General features: G+C 33.6%; 1 protein-coding gene across 1 annotated transcript in view; it reads right to left on the reverse strand.

Moving 5' to 3' along the window:
* The window catches only part of LOC106877512 (MAM and LDL-receptor class A domain-containing protein 1), a 143,535-nt gene that overhangs the window by 72,274 nt on the left and 55,897 nt on the right, over nt 1-15,364 (reverse strand). The window contains exons 11-14 of the mRNA XM_089349699.1: nt 9,787-10,119; nt 6,060-6,158; nt 3,922-4,296; nt 2,028-2,198 (exon numbers count right to left, since the gene is read on the reverse strand). Of these exons, the coding sequence (XP_089205825.1) occupies nt 2,028-2,198; nt 3,922-4,296; nt 6,060-6,158; nt 9,787-10,119 (978 nt within the window). The remainder of the gene's footprint in view (nt 1-2,027; nt 2,199-3,921; nt 4,297-6,059; nt 6,159-9,786; nt 10,120-15,364) is intronic.

Genomic DNA, 15,364 nt, shown 5'->3' on the forward strand with positions numbered 1-15,364 from the left:
TCTATTGGTATAGTAAAAATTGTGTACAAGGGGTATAAGTTCAACATAACCCTACGCATGCGTCACCAAAATATTACCATGCCCCACCGGTGGACCATGTGCCCCACGTTGGGAATAACAAGTTGTTTTACCAAATTTTACCAGATTTAACAATAAACTAGCAGTGAGCACTAGACAAGCCTAAACAAAACGATGAACTAGATATTTGATATTTATTACAGACAATATGATGTGATGTCTGTGATAAGTTGTTGGCAATCTGTAACAACCTTCTGTTATGCGCAACAAAATACAGCTAAAACTCTTTAGAGAATTAGCATTTTCTTATAAATGGCTTCGATTCGAACATCTTATCGGATCGTCTTAATAGAGACTTACGCTGTGTTCACTCAGCAAGGTTGTTTAGAGAAGATTCTCAGGAGTGGCTGTGTGGTAAGTAGCTTGCTACCAACTACATGGTTCCGGGTTCAGTCCCACTGCGTAGCACCTTGGGCAAGTGTCTTCTACTATAGCCTCGGGCCGACCAAAACCTTGTGAGTGGATTTGGTAGACGGAAACTGAAAGAAGCCCGTCGTATATATGTATATTTATGTGTGTATGTATGTGTTTGTGTGTCTGTGTTTGTCCCCCTTACATCGCTTGACAACCGATGCTGGTGTGTTTACGTCCCCGTAACTTAGCGGTTCGGCAAAAGAGACCGATAGAATAAGTACTAAGCTTCCAAAGAATTAGTCCTGGGGTCGATTTGCTCGACTAAAGGCGGTGCTCCAGCATGGCTGCAGTCAAATGACTGAAACAAGTAAAAGAGTAAAAGAGTAAAGAGTAACAATTTACGTTCACATTCTGTTTCACTCTCACATAGGCACTTAGGGTGACAGTAACAAAAATATATTCAGCAAACTCACAATCTTTAAAGATTTCTCTCGCATATATGAACAAAAAGAGACTCCTGTAATTCACTTATATAAATATCTCACACGTCCATACTCAAGTCATCCGACTGAATTTTGCTCTCCTCATTTTCAACAGTTTTCCGATGGTCAAGTAACGAGACTATTTGTATTGATTTAAGAATTTATATTTATGTGATTTTAATCTTCAATGTTTCATTTGGAGACAACTCAACATTGTTATCCCACCCACACAATTTTTACATTTATTATTTTATTTTTTACTTCCTACTTTACTTTGATTGGAAATATTTTACAATACTTCCATTTTATATTACGTTTTAATTCTTTTGGTTTTCAATCGTTTGATTTTAAAGTAAGAACATTCAATTTTAATCTGTTAATATTCTTACAAATTAGATCACTGTCAAGTATATAAAAACTTAATTGTAAAATAATTGATAATAATAATCATTGGTGTAAAATGTATTTTTCTAATCCAACTCTAGCTTAAAAGCAAAAAAACCAGTTTGAATTCGTAGTCCGTTTCTACACACATTAATGGAAATCATTATTACACATTAAAAATTAATGGTCTTCCCCACTCTGCCACATTTGCCATCCGAATATGTATTGATCACTGTCAGTTAAAAGATGTAGCGTATAATGACTCCCGTGAAATATGTAACTAGCCATCACCGATCATCAGCCTGTAACGCTTTATTAAGCGCAATTCCTTGTATTGGTGAGTTTGAAACAAATCACAGGGGCAAATCTGGTAAGTTTGTAATTATATTACATAAATATCAGAAAATGGGCTTCTTAAGCCACACACTTTACGATTATAATATCTTCTATAGATACAAGTCCAATTTTATACAAGGTATATTTAATCAATCCCAAATAGTTCTATTATCAACCTCATCCAGGTTCACACCCAAATTTCAGTAGGATTAAATTCTAGTTATCCCAGGCTGTTTCTCAGAGAAGAGAGGTGACATAAGGGAGGAAATGTACAACATACAATTTTCTTTACAAGTTCATCAGCGTTGTAGACAATGGAACACTTAATATTCACCTAAACATTAGTTAGATAATAGTTTATGGAATATAAAATCATGATTGTAAGTAATTTACCTGAATCGGAATATGAGAAGTTTTCCGGATAGGGTAAGAAATGAGATCGATAATAAGACACATCCTTGTAAGATCCTCGTTGCCATGTATATTCACTATTCTCTGGACATTCCACGTTATAATCACAAAGATGTGGTTCTTTAAATTCACAGAAATGATGCGTAATACCCACTGTTGAAAGAAATTATCAAAATATTGATTTCGAAATTTAGTATTTGTAAGATTCTATATATTTCTTATTCCATTTAGAAACTTTCATTCCCTGTCTTTGCTTAAAATAATACAGATTCGTTAGAAAAAAATATTTCCTAATGAATAGAGTTCCTATTTCATTTCTTCATTAACTTTTCATCATGTCAAATATTATTAAGATTTTGGTAACTTATATGAAAGATTACGTGGGATAATGCTTGATACTCGTATTAGTATGTGAATTTTACTTGTTTGAGAGTTAAACGATCTGACGTTAGGACTCAACTGATGGACTCTTTGATTGGACATAACTGGCTCTTTTATATGGGTATATGAATACATGGCTGAATGGTTCAAAGTTTTATTTCTCAAGCACAACGTTCTGGAGTCAATCCCACTTTATAAGCATTTGGAGCAAGTCTCTTCAAAGTTTTGAATTGCTTTAATTTATGTAAGTGAAATTAGTAAATGGAAACGTGTGTAATAGACTGCACTCGTAATCTGAGTGCCCAGTTTCCTCACAACGTATCATATTGAGACTGTCTGTCTGACGACAGTGGCAAATCCCAGCTGTCTGAAGAATGTTCAACAACTTAAAGTAAAATTCAATGAGCAGGTAGCTACATTGATCAGACAGCAGGAATTCTCATTTTCACTAACTGATGTTATGTCCATATACTAATCTTTCTAAGGAAGACTTGTGAAATTATTGTAAAAAAATTTCTCAACATTAAATCTGTATCTCTACTTTAGAACTTAGTGTTCTAAAGAATATTGTTTAGATAAGTTGCCATTACAAATGTCGAACATCCATGTTGTATCATTGAGTAGTGATAAATGACCTAGGATTTATGAACCTAATAATTCACATATTATAGCTTGTTCCCTTCGTAAAGGCATTTTAATCTCAAATGATTTTGTCCATATAGATAAAACAAAGCCGGAAAAACTTGCATCTATAAGCAGTAATAGCACTGTAACGTAGACAAATATTGATGTCAAGTAAGTAGTTATAGCGATAGAGTAAACGCAGATATTGCAATATTGTGGTTAAACGCAAAAACAAGAATGTTAATTCCATTGATCGGTTTGAGTATATAAGCAAACTTCTTTGCTCATTTGCTAATTAATGTCATGAAGACGACATTAATAGATTACAATCAAAGTTAGATACTTACTAACGATAACACAGCTTACACTGGTCAAATTACATTTTGTTGATTGAAAATAGGTAGAGATAGAAGAAATTAATAGAATATAACACTGTAATGTTACTACAATATTCCATCAATTTTCTTCTTACTAATGTAGTGCAAATACAAAAAAAGTAACTGAAAGCGTATATCGTAAATCTATTCATAACATTAGAAATATCTGTGGAATAATTGAAATATACGAAAATAATATCTGGCAATTTTTACATCATTATTTGGATATAAAATTGTAGCCTTATCTCAACCAGGGTACCATTTTGTTTCAATTTGCTTGACTAACTGCAGAAAACATTATTTTTCAATCTTAAGAGGTTAGTGCCTAATATAGATGCCACTTACGTAAAATAAGTGGCATCTATATTAGAAGTTAACCTCTTAAGATTGAAATAACTGAAGCGAGAAAAACTTCCCTACAAATGTAAATATGATAAATATCTTACAAATAAAAATATTATATAAATTTGGAGTAAATATAACTTGAATCTTACATTTACAGGTTTCATTACTGACGGTGATGTTATCCAGGTAAACCAGTGAGTCATAGTATGAATTTGCCTTTGCTGTCACCTCAAACAACAGTGATAAATTATTTGAGGATGGCAAATCTACACAAGCAGTTGTGAATTCTGTAAGTTCATTGCCATTTGAAAACCAAAGTTTCTCGATTGAATGCGATGTGGTTGATCTGGTTTTATTCGATGAAGAATAACGCGCAAATAGTGCAAACTCTTTCGCTTTTTTTGCCATTTTGTATCTGAAGCTAACACTTGTACCTTTGGTCACAGATGCATACGAGGAGAAGAACTGAAATTTATTGTTTTCACTATTTGTTATTGAATAAATGTATAAGTAGCTATTTGTATCTGTAAAATAAAGAAAATAAAGAAAATGTATTTAAATTTATGTGCGGACAAAAATGAAAATATTAGAACAGTGAGCAATTAGATCAATGAAAACTCAGGAAACATGAATCCAGTTCACATTTTCAGTTTTTTTATTGTGAATGGAGAAAACTAAGTACTCTAGGACATTTGGTTAGTGGTCTACCATTTTACCTCTTTGCAAATAATGAAATCTTAAATGTGGTGCAAAAGGCAAACCATCAGAATAGATGAAAGATGGATTTAATCACTGTTGGAAGTCAAATTTTCATACAGAAGGTGATAAAAGATTTAGCGGAAGAATTATATACATGCGCAGGAACAAAATGGCTGAGAGGTTAACGTACTGGATTGCTGATAATATCAAAGTTAAGTGTTCAGTTCATATCACAGCCATTGTGTTGTTTTCTTTAGCAAGGCACATGACACTGTTTAATCCAATTTGCTTGACTAAGCAAGGAACACTTTCCAAGCCCACTTCATCGTTGAGCTGGTAAAGATGATTTGAGTCAACAAATAAACAATGATTTGAGTCAACAAATAAACCAACTTACCTTGGAAAGCATGTGAAATTTTTCATATAAAATAGAATTTCAAGCGAAGAGAAAAGGGATCATAAAGGTAATAAGAAAATCATTAAAAAAATTTTAACGTTGAGGAAAACATATTGCATGAAGGATACTAAAGCAAGCACAAATAAAAGCTAGCAATTTGTTTTTCTTACATCGATACAAAACTACAACTTTGGTTTTCTTATATAATCAAAAGAACGCATTTCTTATGACTTTTTAAATACTGTCGGATGATCTGTGGTGTGAACCCTGAACTCACCAAATATGAATTACTGGATTCTTCGAATATTAAACACACACATCCTTTTCATTCACTCTCTCTCTCTCTCACACCCACACAAACACACACATACGTACATTTATATATACATACATATATTTTTCTCTCCTTTTTTTCTCCTTTTTTTCTGTCCTTGTTTCTTTCTGTGGAAGAGCGTAGGCTCGAAACGTTAAACACTTTTTCACATCTGTTTGTTTTCTACACCATCTCTCTTCGTCTTTTGTCTCTTTTTTGAGAATTCTGCCTATATATATATATATATATATATATATATATATATATATATATATATATGTGTGTGTGTGTGTGTGTGTGTGTGTGTGTGTGTATGTGTGTGTGTGTGTGTGTGTGTGTGTGTGTGTGTGTGCGTGTGTGTGCGTGTGTGTGCGTGTGTGTGTGTGTGTATGTATATACAAACAAGGAAACTAGTCCGTTAGAAAATCTCTGTTCGTGATAGAAGTAGTATAGGAACCCCAAAATATTGCTTATGGCCACTTTAATGTGGCTGTCCTTTAACAGACCTGGGAAGCTATCTCCTCCAGCTGGTTTATTCAGTGAGCTTCTTGCACTCGATATTTATTGCAAGCGGAATGTAACTCCTGCCACTCTAGCTTTACAAAGTTACTGCGCGAGTCCTCAGTCATCTTTAGGATAACTAGAACAGCCTAGTCACTCCGACCAGCATACTTGATATATAAGACTCTTCCATTGTCATCTTCAAACGGTTTACTATATATATATATATGTATATACAGTATATAACCTTTTCTTTGTATAAACTTCTCTCTTTTCTCTGTGTGTGTCTCTCTGTATATGTGTGTATGTATATGCTTGTATTTATGCTTACATATATGTTTGAATGCAGTTATATTGAAATATAAAACAAAATTTACCACTTGAATATGAGTATTCTTGCTGAATACTCCATCTGAATCCATAACCGGATGATTGATATTTGCAAGTTCGTTCTTGGAAATCGCAGTCAAATGGCCCTGAAAAACAAAACAAAAACAATGTTTGTGAGAGTTCAGTCTGGATAAATATTTACAGACGTTCTTTCTGCTTGAAAACGCATTATGTTCCTATTTCCGAGTCGGTTATATAGCGACAATTGTGGCAATATGTTTTAAAATGTCTATATTTCTATATTTCCATATTCAAAGAAACAACTATTGAATTCCCAGATTGTATGGAAATCAACTATTTATAAATAACAATGAATATGAATTTATGGAATTCCAATTAAGGCTTTTATATGGTTTTTATGTTTAACTTTCTAAAAGAAGTAACATCTAAATGGTCATACAGAAATTTAACTTTCTAATAAAATAAAATTGAAGAAGTGAATTTGATGGGTCACTAAATACTTCAGAGTAACACAGCCGACCACACTTATGATAGTAGTTTTAAATCCTAAAGCTGCACCATATGAGATTTATCATTCTAGGATCAGCAAATATGTACCTGTATCATGCTGGATTCAAATGAATTAACATTACTCTTCTTTGTTTACAAAGAATGTTATAATAAATACTAATAGAAAAGATACTGTAAGAGTAAACATAGTTGTAGCATTAGTGCCGTCGTTGTACCTTAGTTTTAACTGTAGCATTAGGGTCCACGTTGTACCTTAGTTTTAACTCCTGAGTATGCGAAGAGTATAATCTTCTCAGCACCTAATCATCTTTCTTAGGTTGCATGCGTTTTCTTTTTAGAAAAGATAAGGGAGGAAATGTTTTGTTTCTACTCTTTAAATGGATAAAACTTGTAGTTACTGTTATAATTATTAGCAATTACGATGTCATTATAAACTGATGCAATTATAAGCAATTTACGTCTAAAGCTAGATATATGTGATTTCCATAATTTATTGGATCTTTCGTATTCTACTTAAGGACTTGAATTTTCATGGAACGTATTTAAGGCATCTCCATCTTATGAAATGTACACCTGTAAATATAAAAGAATTTCAACTGTGCACCCTAAATGAGAAACCTTCCACACCTTTAGCTATGTCAATGGGTAAATGTAAAATTAAACTTGGCACTGAAGTCTAATTAAACATTTGTCTCTTACATAAGAATCCTCAAAATTACATCAGTGACAAATACTATACATGGGACATATTTACAACTAAGTAGAATGGATTTTTGTAAGAGCTAAGTCTCTTAGCTTTGATAATAGCATAAAGTCTACGAAGGGATACAAATATAATGTTACTGATTCAACTACCAGCCACTAAGACAAAATGTGAAAAATTGTGTATTTTACTGCTAAAATGTATATTGGGTGGTATCAATGTAAAATGTTTACTCAATAATGACTAAGTACAATAATCATAGAACACAGACTTTCTTTTCTTACACTACAAATTGATTGTTGAATCTTTGTTTTTTATGTGCCATATTCCAAAATATAAACTGTTATTTGGACTGGATTTGACATCAGTGCCGTATATATATATATATATATATATATATATATATATATATATATATATATATATATATATATATATATATATATGTATACATATTTGTATATATATATACATACACATATATATGTATATATATATATAGATATGAATATATATATGTATATATGCATACATATAGAAATATGCATGTATATATATGTATATATATGTATATATATATGTATATATATATATATGCGTGTGTGTGTGTGTGTGTGTGTGTGTGTATGGTGTGTGTGGGTGTGTGACACTTATTCGGTAGCCATGATAAAACTCCGAGCTTTATCATGGCCACTGAATAAGTGTCACATATTTTTACAGATAAATTCTTCTATTTACATAATATGGAGGGCTCTTTCTTTCTTTTGTTGTCCTTTCTATTAATATATATATATATATATATATATATATATATATATATATATATATATAATGTATATATATATATATATATATATATATATATATATATATATATATATATATATATATATATATATATATATATATATATATATACAGGAGTGGCTGTGTGGTAAGTAGCTTGCTTACCAACCAAATGGTTCCGGGTTCAGTCCCACTGCGTGGCACCTTAGGCAAGTGTCTTCTACTATAGCCTCGTGCCGACCAAAGCCTTGTGAATGGATTTGGTCGACGGAAACTGAAAGAAGCCTGTCGTATATATGTATATATATATATATATATGTGTTTGTCTCCCCACTCTCGCTTGACAACCGATGGTGGTGTGTTTACGTCCCCGTAACTTAGCGGTTCGGCTAAAAGAGACCGATAAAATAGGTACTAGGCTTACAATGAATAAATCTTGGGGACGATTTGATTCGACTAAAGGCGGTGCTCCAGCATGGCCGCAGTCAAATGACTGAAACAAGTAAAAGAGAGTAAAGAGAAAGAGATATATAATCGTGGCAGCGAGATTTGGCTGATATGTGGTCATCTAACGAAGTCTAGTTGACTGGATCCAAGTGATATCGAAGTTCCGAGGCCCAATTCTCGATACTTAAGATTTATTTCTGTGCTTTATGCGCCTACTTGAGAGGATCCTCTAAGGTTATTAACGCTATATTCAGCGTTCAAACAAGACATCCACGTCATGTTAGATATAAAGATTGCCTTTTTGGTATTAGTGCTGATTCCGTCACTAAAACTTCATTTTTATAAGCTTGAGCCTATTTCCGACATAAGAGTCTAAAAGGATGTTGATATTCCATATATCGTGGCAGCGAAGTTTGACTGATATGCCGTCACCAACTAGCTCATATTGATGAAATCTAGTAGACTAAAATCACGCGATATGGTAGTTCCAGCGCCCATAAAACATGATCCTCGTCTGCTAAGATTTGTGATTGTGCGGTTATGCACCATGCGCCTACTTGAGAAACTCTCTCAGGGCTAATAACGCACTATTAGTGTTTCTAACTAGACATTCACGTTAAGTTGGATATAAAGATTGCTTTTTACAGATTTTTTTAACTGAATTTTTTGATGGAGATAAAAAAATGTAACTTGTTTGAAGTAATTTTAGTTTGACAACGTCTATCTTCTGAAATAACATGCTAGAAATGACCGGCAACAACATCTATATCAACTAAGGTTTGAAAAGTAAAGTTTTGTTTTTTGCTGAAGTGATTAGCAGTTCTATCAAAAGATATAACAGCTGTTGATAAGTTTTCTCAAAGTTGGAAAGAGTTTCTTGGAAATAAATTAAATTAATCTTGAACTTTTCATAATGACCTCGTAATGCCCTGTTCGCTGATTATTGATCTAAATTGTCAGTAATTAAAGGTAATTAAAAACTTTAGTAAATATATTTTGATATATTAACTACATGTTCTTCCTATCCGTGTAAAAACATTATCTTTCGGAGACATAAACCTAATAATGAACGGTGTGCAGTTAACTACAAAAATTTCCGTTTATTTGGATGTCATATTCCATCGAGTTTAGTACGATTTGTTCTGGAGCTACAATGACTAAAGTAAATAGTTAGGCTAATACATTGCTGTTTCAGTGATATTCACCATGGTAATAACGTTCACTGTAGTTGCTTTCGTTAATGTTAAACTAATCTCAAAACTTCAGATATCTTATTTCACTCGTACAAAAAAATATTTAAATATTACCTCCGCAGGCCTTGCTTCCGACTGAGATAGTGTCTAATGCAATATCACCTTCATATGAAGTTCCCTTTGTAGCAATAAATGAGATTACACTTATGTCTCTGGGAATATATACACATGATTTGTGCCAGTAAAATCCTTGATTTCCTTCTTTTATCCATACATCTTCATACTGAGAATCATTATAAGTAAATCTGACACGTAGATTACCAACAGTACTTCCATACATATGGTAAGCAAATGACAGAGTTTTTTTTCGAACATCAGAAACTGCAAAGTTCAACAGTGTAGTATCGTTAGGTGACCCATAAGATGCTTCTGCATATAGGTAGTATCCTGTAAAAAAGTAGAATAATTTATTTGTAATTAAGAAAATATCATTAAAAATTACTTGATGGGCAAAAAGCCCAAGAATTGGAAAAACTTTAAGTCTATATTAAATCAAAAGTCCATTACCAAGTCAATGAAATCCTTTAGGAGCTAATTACTGAGAAAACCGCGGAGGATCCTCCCTTGGAAGAGATTATATTACTGTTAAAAAAAGTTTCCAATTTTAATGCTCCTGGACAAGTCGGTATTCCCATAGAAGTGTAGAAGCATGGTGGTAGACAACTTATAAGACAGCTGTGTAAATTTCTTTGTTTGATCTGGGAAACTGGATCTGTTACCTATCAGTCGAAAGAGGCACTTGTACAAAAACAAGGGAAAGAAGAGTGTATGCGATAATCACAGAAGAATAAGTTTATTGTGAATAGCTGGAAGATTTGTGTGGGTGCTTCTTAAACGCATCAGTAAGCATGTAATAAACAGCATATATCACGAATCTCAATGTGGGCTTCAAGCTGGAAGAGGCACAGTCGACGCGATATTTGCCCTCCGACAAGTTCAAGAAACAAGAAAGTGAACAGACTATCAACTTGTACAAGGAATGATGGCAACAATGATATCTAGTAGTCAATGTTCAGAGACATTTTCTGTTGCCACCGGAACCAAACAGTGATATATGTTTTTAGCGCCTGTACTCTTCCATATTTTATTCAATGATGCTTCAACATGTTTTACAGGGATTCCTATGAAGTTGTTAAATTTTTAGGGATAGTTCCCAATGCACCTATAACTACTGGAATATATTTTTTACTCGCACTTTCCATACTCTCTGTAATTCATTGGTTACTTTTCTATTTTCTCTATACCTCTCATATTGATTTTTTCATCATTTGGGACCATAAAGTCAATTATCTGGCACTTTCTATTCTCTTTATTTACTAGTTTCTAAATCAGACCTTCTAACTTCTCTTAGTGTGTCGGTCTGAACGCTGAAGTCCCACAACATCTTATATTTTTTACTTTTAGTACTTTATTAGATTCATGATCATGTATCAATATGTTCCAATCATAGCGTTCTATCTAGCACCCAGGGAATTACTGTCTTTTCTTGTTTTCTTTCTGTGTCAGCATGTTACATTCACTTATTTTATGAGTAACATTTTCCTCATATGATTTGCATAGTTTATACTAGGAATCTACTTGCTTTTTGTCTTCCTTGGCCTTGGCATATATCCAATTAGTCCTCAATACTTGATCGTGTATTGTTACTAACAAACTTAATGTCTCTCTTTACGCCTTCCTTTCTGAAACCATATCCATGCCTCACTACAACTGTTTGTTGCAACTATCGTTAGGGATCTACCATGCAAAACCTTCTCCTGCCAGTCAGATAACTTCTATCCTCTCTTTCAGGTTTTTAACTTAATTTGGCATTTTGGTTTTGCTATGACTCTTGTAGGTCTTAATAAACTTTATACTCTGCTACCTACATAGGAGGCTATATCCACTCTAGCTAACTCCACGCAGTCTCCTACTGATATTAACACTCTTCCACCTTCATTTCTAGGTAAGTTTAATCTTGCTACTCCTGATCTTGGGTGAAGTCCTCCATTTATATTGAATTCCTTCCTTACAAAAGCTGCTGAGTATCTAAGTATTGACTCTGACCAAGTATTTACAGCTTTCACTAGGTTTGGACCATTTAGCTTTGATTTCATTATCTTTCTCACCCTTCGGATGTACTTCTTCTCAATTTTCGTTTTCATTTCTGTAGTTAGTACTCTGTCAGATTCTAATACTCCTAGATACTTACAACTCTTCTTTCAATGATTTTAATGTCTGGCCACCTGGTAATTGGATGCTTTGTTGTTGACTACCTGTCCCCTTTTCATAATTAATATTGCACATTTATCTATGCCAAATTCCACGTCTATATCTTTGCTGAAGAGTTTTACAGTCTGTATTAAGGAATTTATCTTTTTCATTCTTACTAAAAAATTTCAGATCATTCCTACAGAGTTAATTTTTCCATTACTATTTATGAACTGATACTCTGCCTTTGCCTCCCTCAATATCAAACTAAGGAGATCAAGCATAAGAGAAATATGAAAGGGGATAATACCTCTCTTGATATCAAATTACTCTAAGATTGTGTCACCTGACTAGAGATCTACATTTTATTTCTTCTTGCTGAGGCTAATTAATTCTCTCATGTTGTCTGCTATACTGAATATACTCAAACATTCACTTATCCATGATTGTAAGATCATGTCATAGGCTTTCTTATAATCTATCCATTCTATTGTTAGATTTTTCTTTCAAGCCTTTACATTATTCAGAACTGCTTTGTCTATGTATAGTAGTTTATACGCTCCTCTACTCTTCTACCTGCAAACTTTCTGTTCTTCTAACAATAAACTATGGTTGTGAAGGCGCTCATAAATGCTCTCTGGATACATTCCTGTTAACAGCTTTCACACTAATGGTAAGCAAGTAGTTGATCTATAATTGCTAGCTGTATTACCTTTGCTTTTGTCTTTCATAAGGAGTACTAATCCCCCTTTAATAATCCAGTTTGTTATCATTCCTGCATTAAGGCAATCTTGAAGTTGTTCCCTCACCCTCCGAAGCTACTAAATTTATTTAACCAGTGCCCTTGAACTATAATTGGTCCTGAGCCCTTCCAATTTAGCATTTTTCCTAACACTTTATTCAATGCACTAGTTAGTCTTAGATCTGGCTGCTTCTTACTCTTCTTTCCATAGTCTCTTTAACCATACTACATATTCATTATGATTGACTGGCTTCTCTCAAATATTTCTCCAGAACGTTTTAGCTTCTTCTGCATTAGGTTTCTCACCTTCAGTAGTTCGTTCTCCACCTCCACTATGTAGTTAGTTATAAAATCTTCTCTGGTCTGTCTGAAATATTCTATTCGGTTGATACTGATCAATTCTTTTCTGATATCTGGAGAGCTTCCCTGCTATTGCTATGATACGTTGTTTCAAATCTTCTATTAATGTCCTAGATCCTTTTTCTTTGTCTTAGTATTTTTACTCAAGAGAAGATTTGAATCTTGTGTTTCCTAACTTGTTCACCTTCATTTCTAGGTAAGTTTAATCTTGCTACTCCTGATCTTGGGTGAAGTCCTCCATTTATATTGAATTCCTTCCTTACAAAAGCTGCTGAGTATCTAAGTATTGACTCTGACCAAGTATTTACAGCTTTCACTAGGTTTGGACCATTTAGCTTTGATTTCATTATCTTTCTCACCCTTCGGATGTACTTCTTCTCAATTTTCGTTTTCATTTCTGTAGTTAGTACTCCGTCAGATTCTAATACTCCTAGATACTTACAACTCTTCTTTCAATGATTTTAATGTCTGGCCACCTGGTAATTGGATGCTTTGTTGTTGACTACCTGTCCCTTTTTCATAATTAATATTGCACATTTATCTATGCCAAATTCCACGTCTATATCTTTGCTGAAGTGTTTTACAGTATGTATTAAGGAATTTATCTTTTTCATTCTTACTAAAAAATTTCAGATCATTCCTTACAGAGTTAATTTTTCCATTACTATTTATGAACTGATACTCTGCCTTTGCTTCCCTCAATATTAAACTAAGGAGATCAAGCATAAGAGAAATATGAAAGGGGATAATACCTCTCTTGATATCAAATTACTCTAAGATTGTGTCACCTGACTAGAGATCTACATTCTATTTCTTCTTGCTGAGGCTAATTAATTCTCTTATGTTGTCTGCTATACTGAATATACTCAAACATTCACTTATCCATGATTGTAAGATCATGTCATAGGCTTTCTTATAATCTATCCATTCTATTGTTAGATTTTTCTTTCAAGCCTTTACATTATTCAGAACTGCTTTGTCTATGTATAGTAGTTTATACGCTCCTCTACTCTTCTACCTGCAAACTTTCTGTTCTTCTAACAATAAACTATGGTTGTGAAGGCGCTCATAAATGCTCTCTGGATACATTCCTGTTAACAGCTTTCACACTAATGGTAAGCAAGTAGTTGATCTATAATTGCTAGCTGTATTACCTTTGCTTTTGTCTTTCATAAGGAGTACTAATCCCCCTCTAATAATCCAGTTTGTTATCATTCTTGCATTAAGGCAATCTTGAAGTTGTTCCCTCACCCTCCGAAGCTACTAAATTTATTTAACCAGTGCTCCAGCATGGCCGCAGTCAAATGACTGAAACAAGTAAAAGATAAGTTAGTGTCTCCTATAGTTTTAGCATCTAACCTCTTACGTTATTTACATTATTTACAATTGACGGATATTTATCCTCATCTTTGTTGTTAACACAACGTCTCGGCTGATATACCCTCCAGCCTTCATCAGGTGTCTTGCGGAAATTTCGGACCTGGGTTCTCATTCCTTAGGTATTTTTCGATGTTGTTATTATTATTATTATTTTATGTCTGACTTTTGTTTTGCATTCGTACAAGTTGGATCCAAGTCTCACCCAGAGACCTCAAGAGACAAGTTAGAAGTTCATGTAGGTGTTATGCCTAGGGTACCATATATTTGGATTTGTACAGTTTTGTTCAAGTGAATGTTTAAGAAACCATAAGAAAATTATGTGTTTGCTTTAAAATTTGAGATCACATAGACAGTATTTTACGTAGGATATGGACAGTTCCCATGAGTACTATCTTTTGAACTTCAGCCATTTTGGGCTTTCCTGGAATCTGATCTAGGTAGTAATCAGCCCGTTTCGCTGTCATTCCCAGGGCACCTATGACAATAGGTATTGTTTTCGTCTTCAGATTCCACATTTTGCTAATTTCTATTTCAAGATCTTTATATTTGCTCAGTTTTTGGTAGGTCTTGACAGATACGTTTATATCGATTGGGACAGTCATATCAATAAGGAGGCATGATTTTTGTCTGAAGTCTTTCAGTATGATGTCTGGCCTATTTGCGTCTATCTTTCTGTCAGTTTGAATGGTGAAATTCCAGAGGAGTGCAATGTGATCATTTTCAAGTACTGGGGGTGGTTTGTGTTCCCACCAGTTTTTATCATGGGGCAAGTTTAGGTTTTTGCATATTACCCAGTGAATATATTGTGCAGCTCTATCATGCCTGTTGAGATACTCTGTAGGCGCAAGCAGACTGCACATGGAGACAACATGATCGATGGTCTCATTTTGTTGTTGGCATATACGACATAATGGGGAGCTGCCGTTCTTTAATATGTTGGCCTGGTAGTTCTTTGTAGGT

The sequence above is a fragment of the Octopus bimaculoides genome, chromosome 3 (genome assembly GCF_046866305.1).
Source record: "Octopus bimaculoides isolate indiv1 chromosome 3, ASM4686630v1, whole genome shotgun sequence".
NCBI classification, from domain to species: domain Eukaryota; kingdom Metazoa; phylum Mollusca; class Cephalopoda; order Octopoda; family Octopodidae; genus Octopus; species Octopus bimaculoides.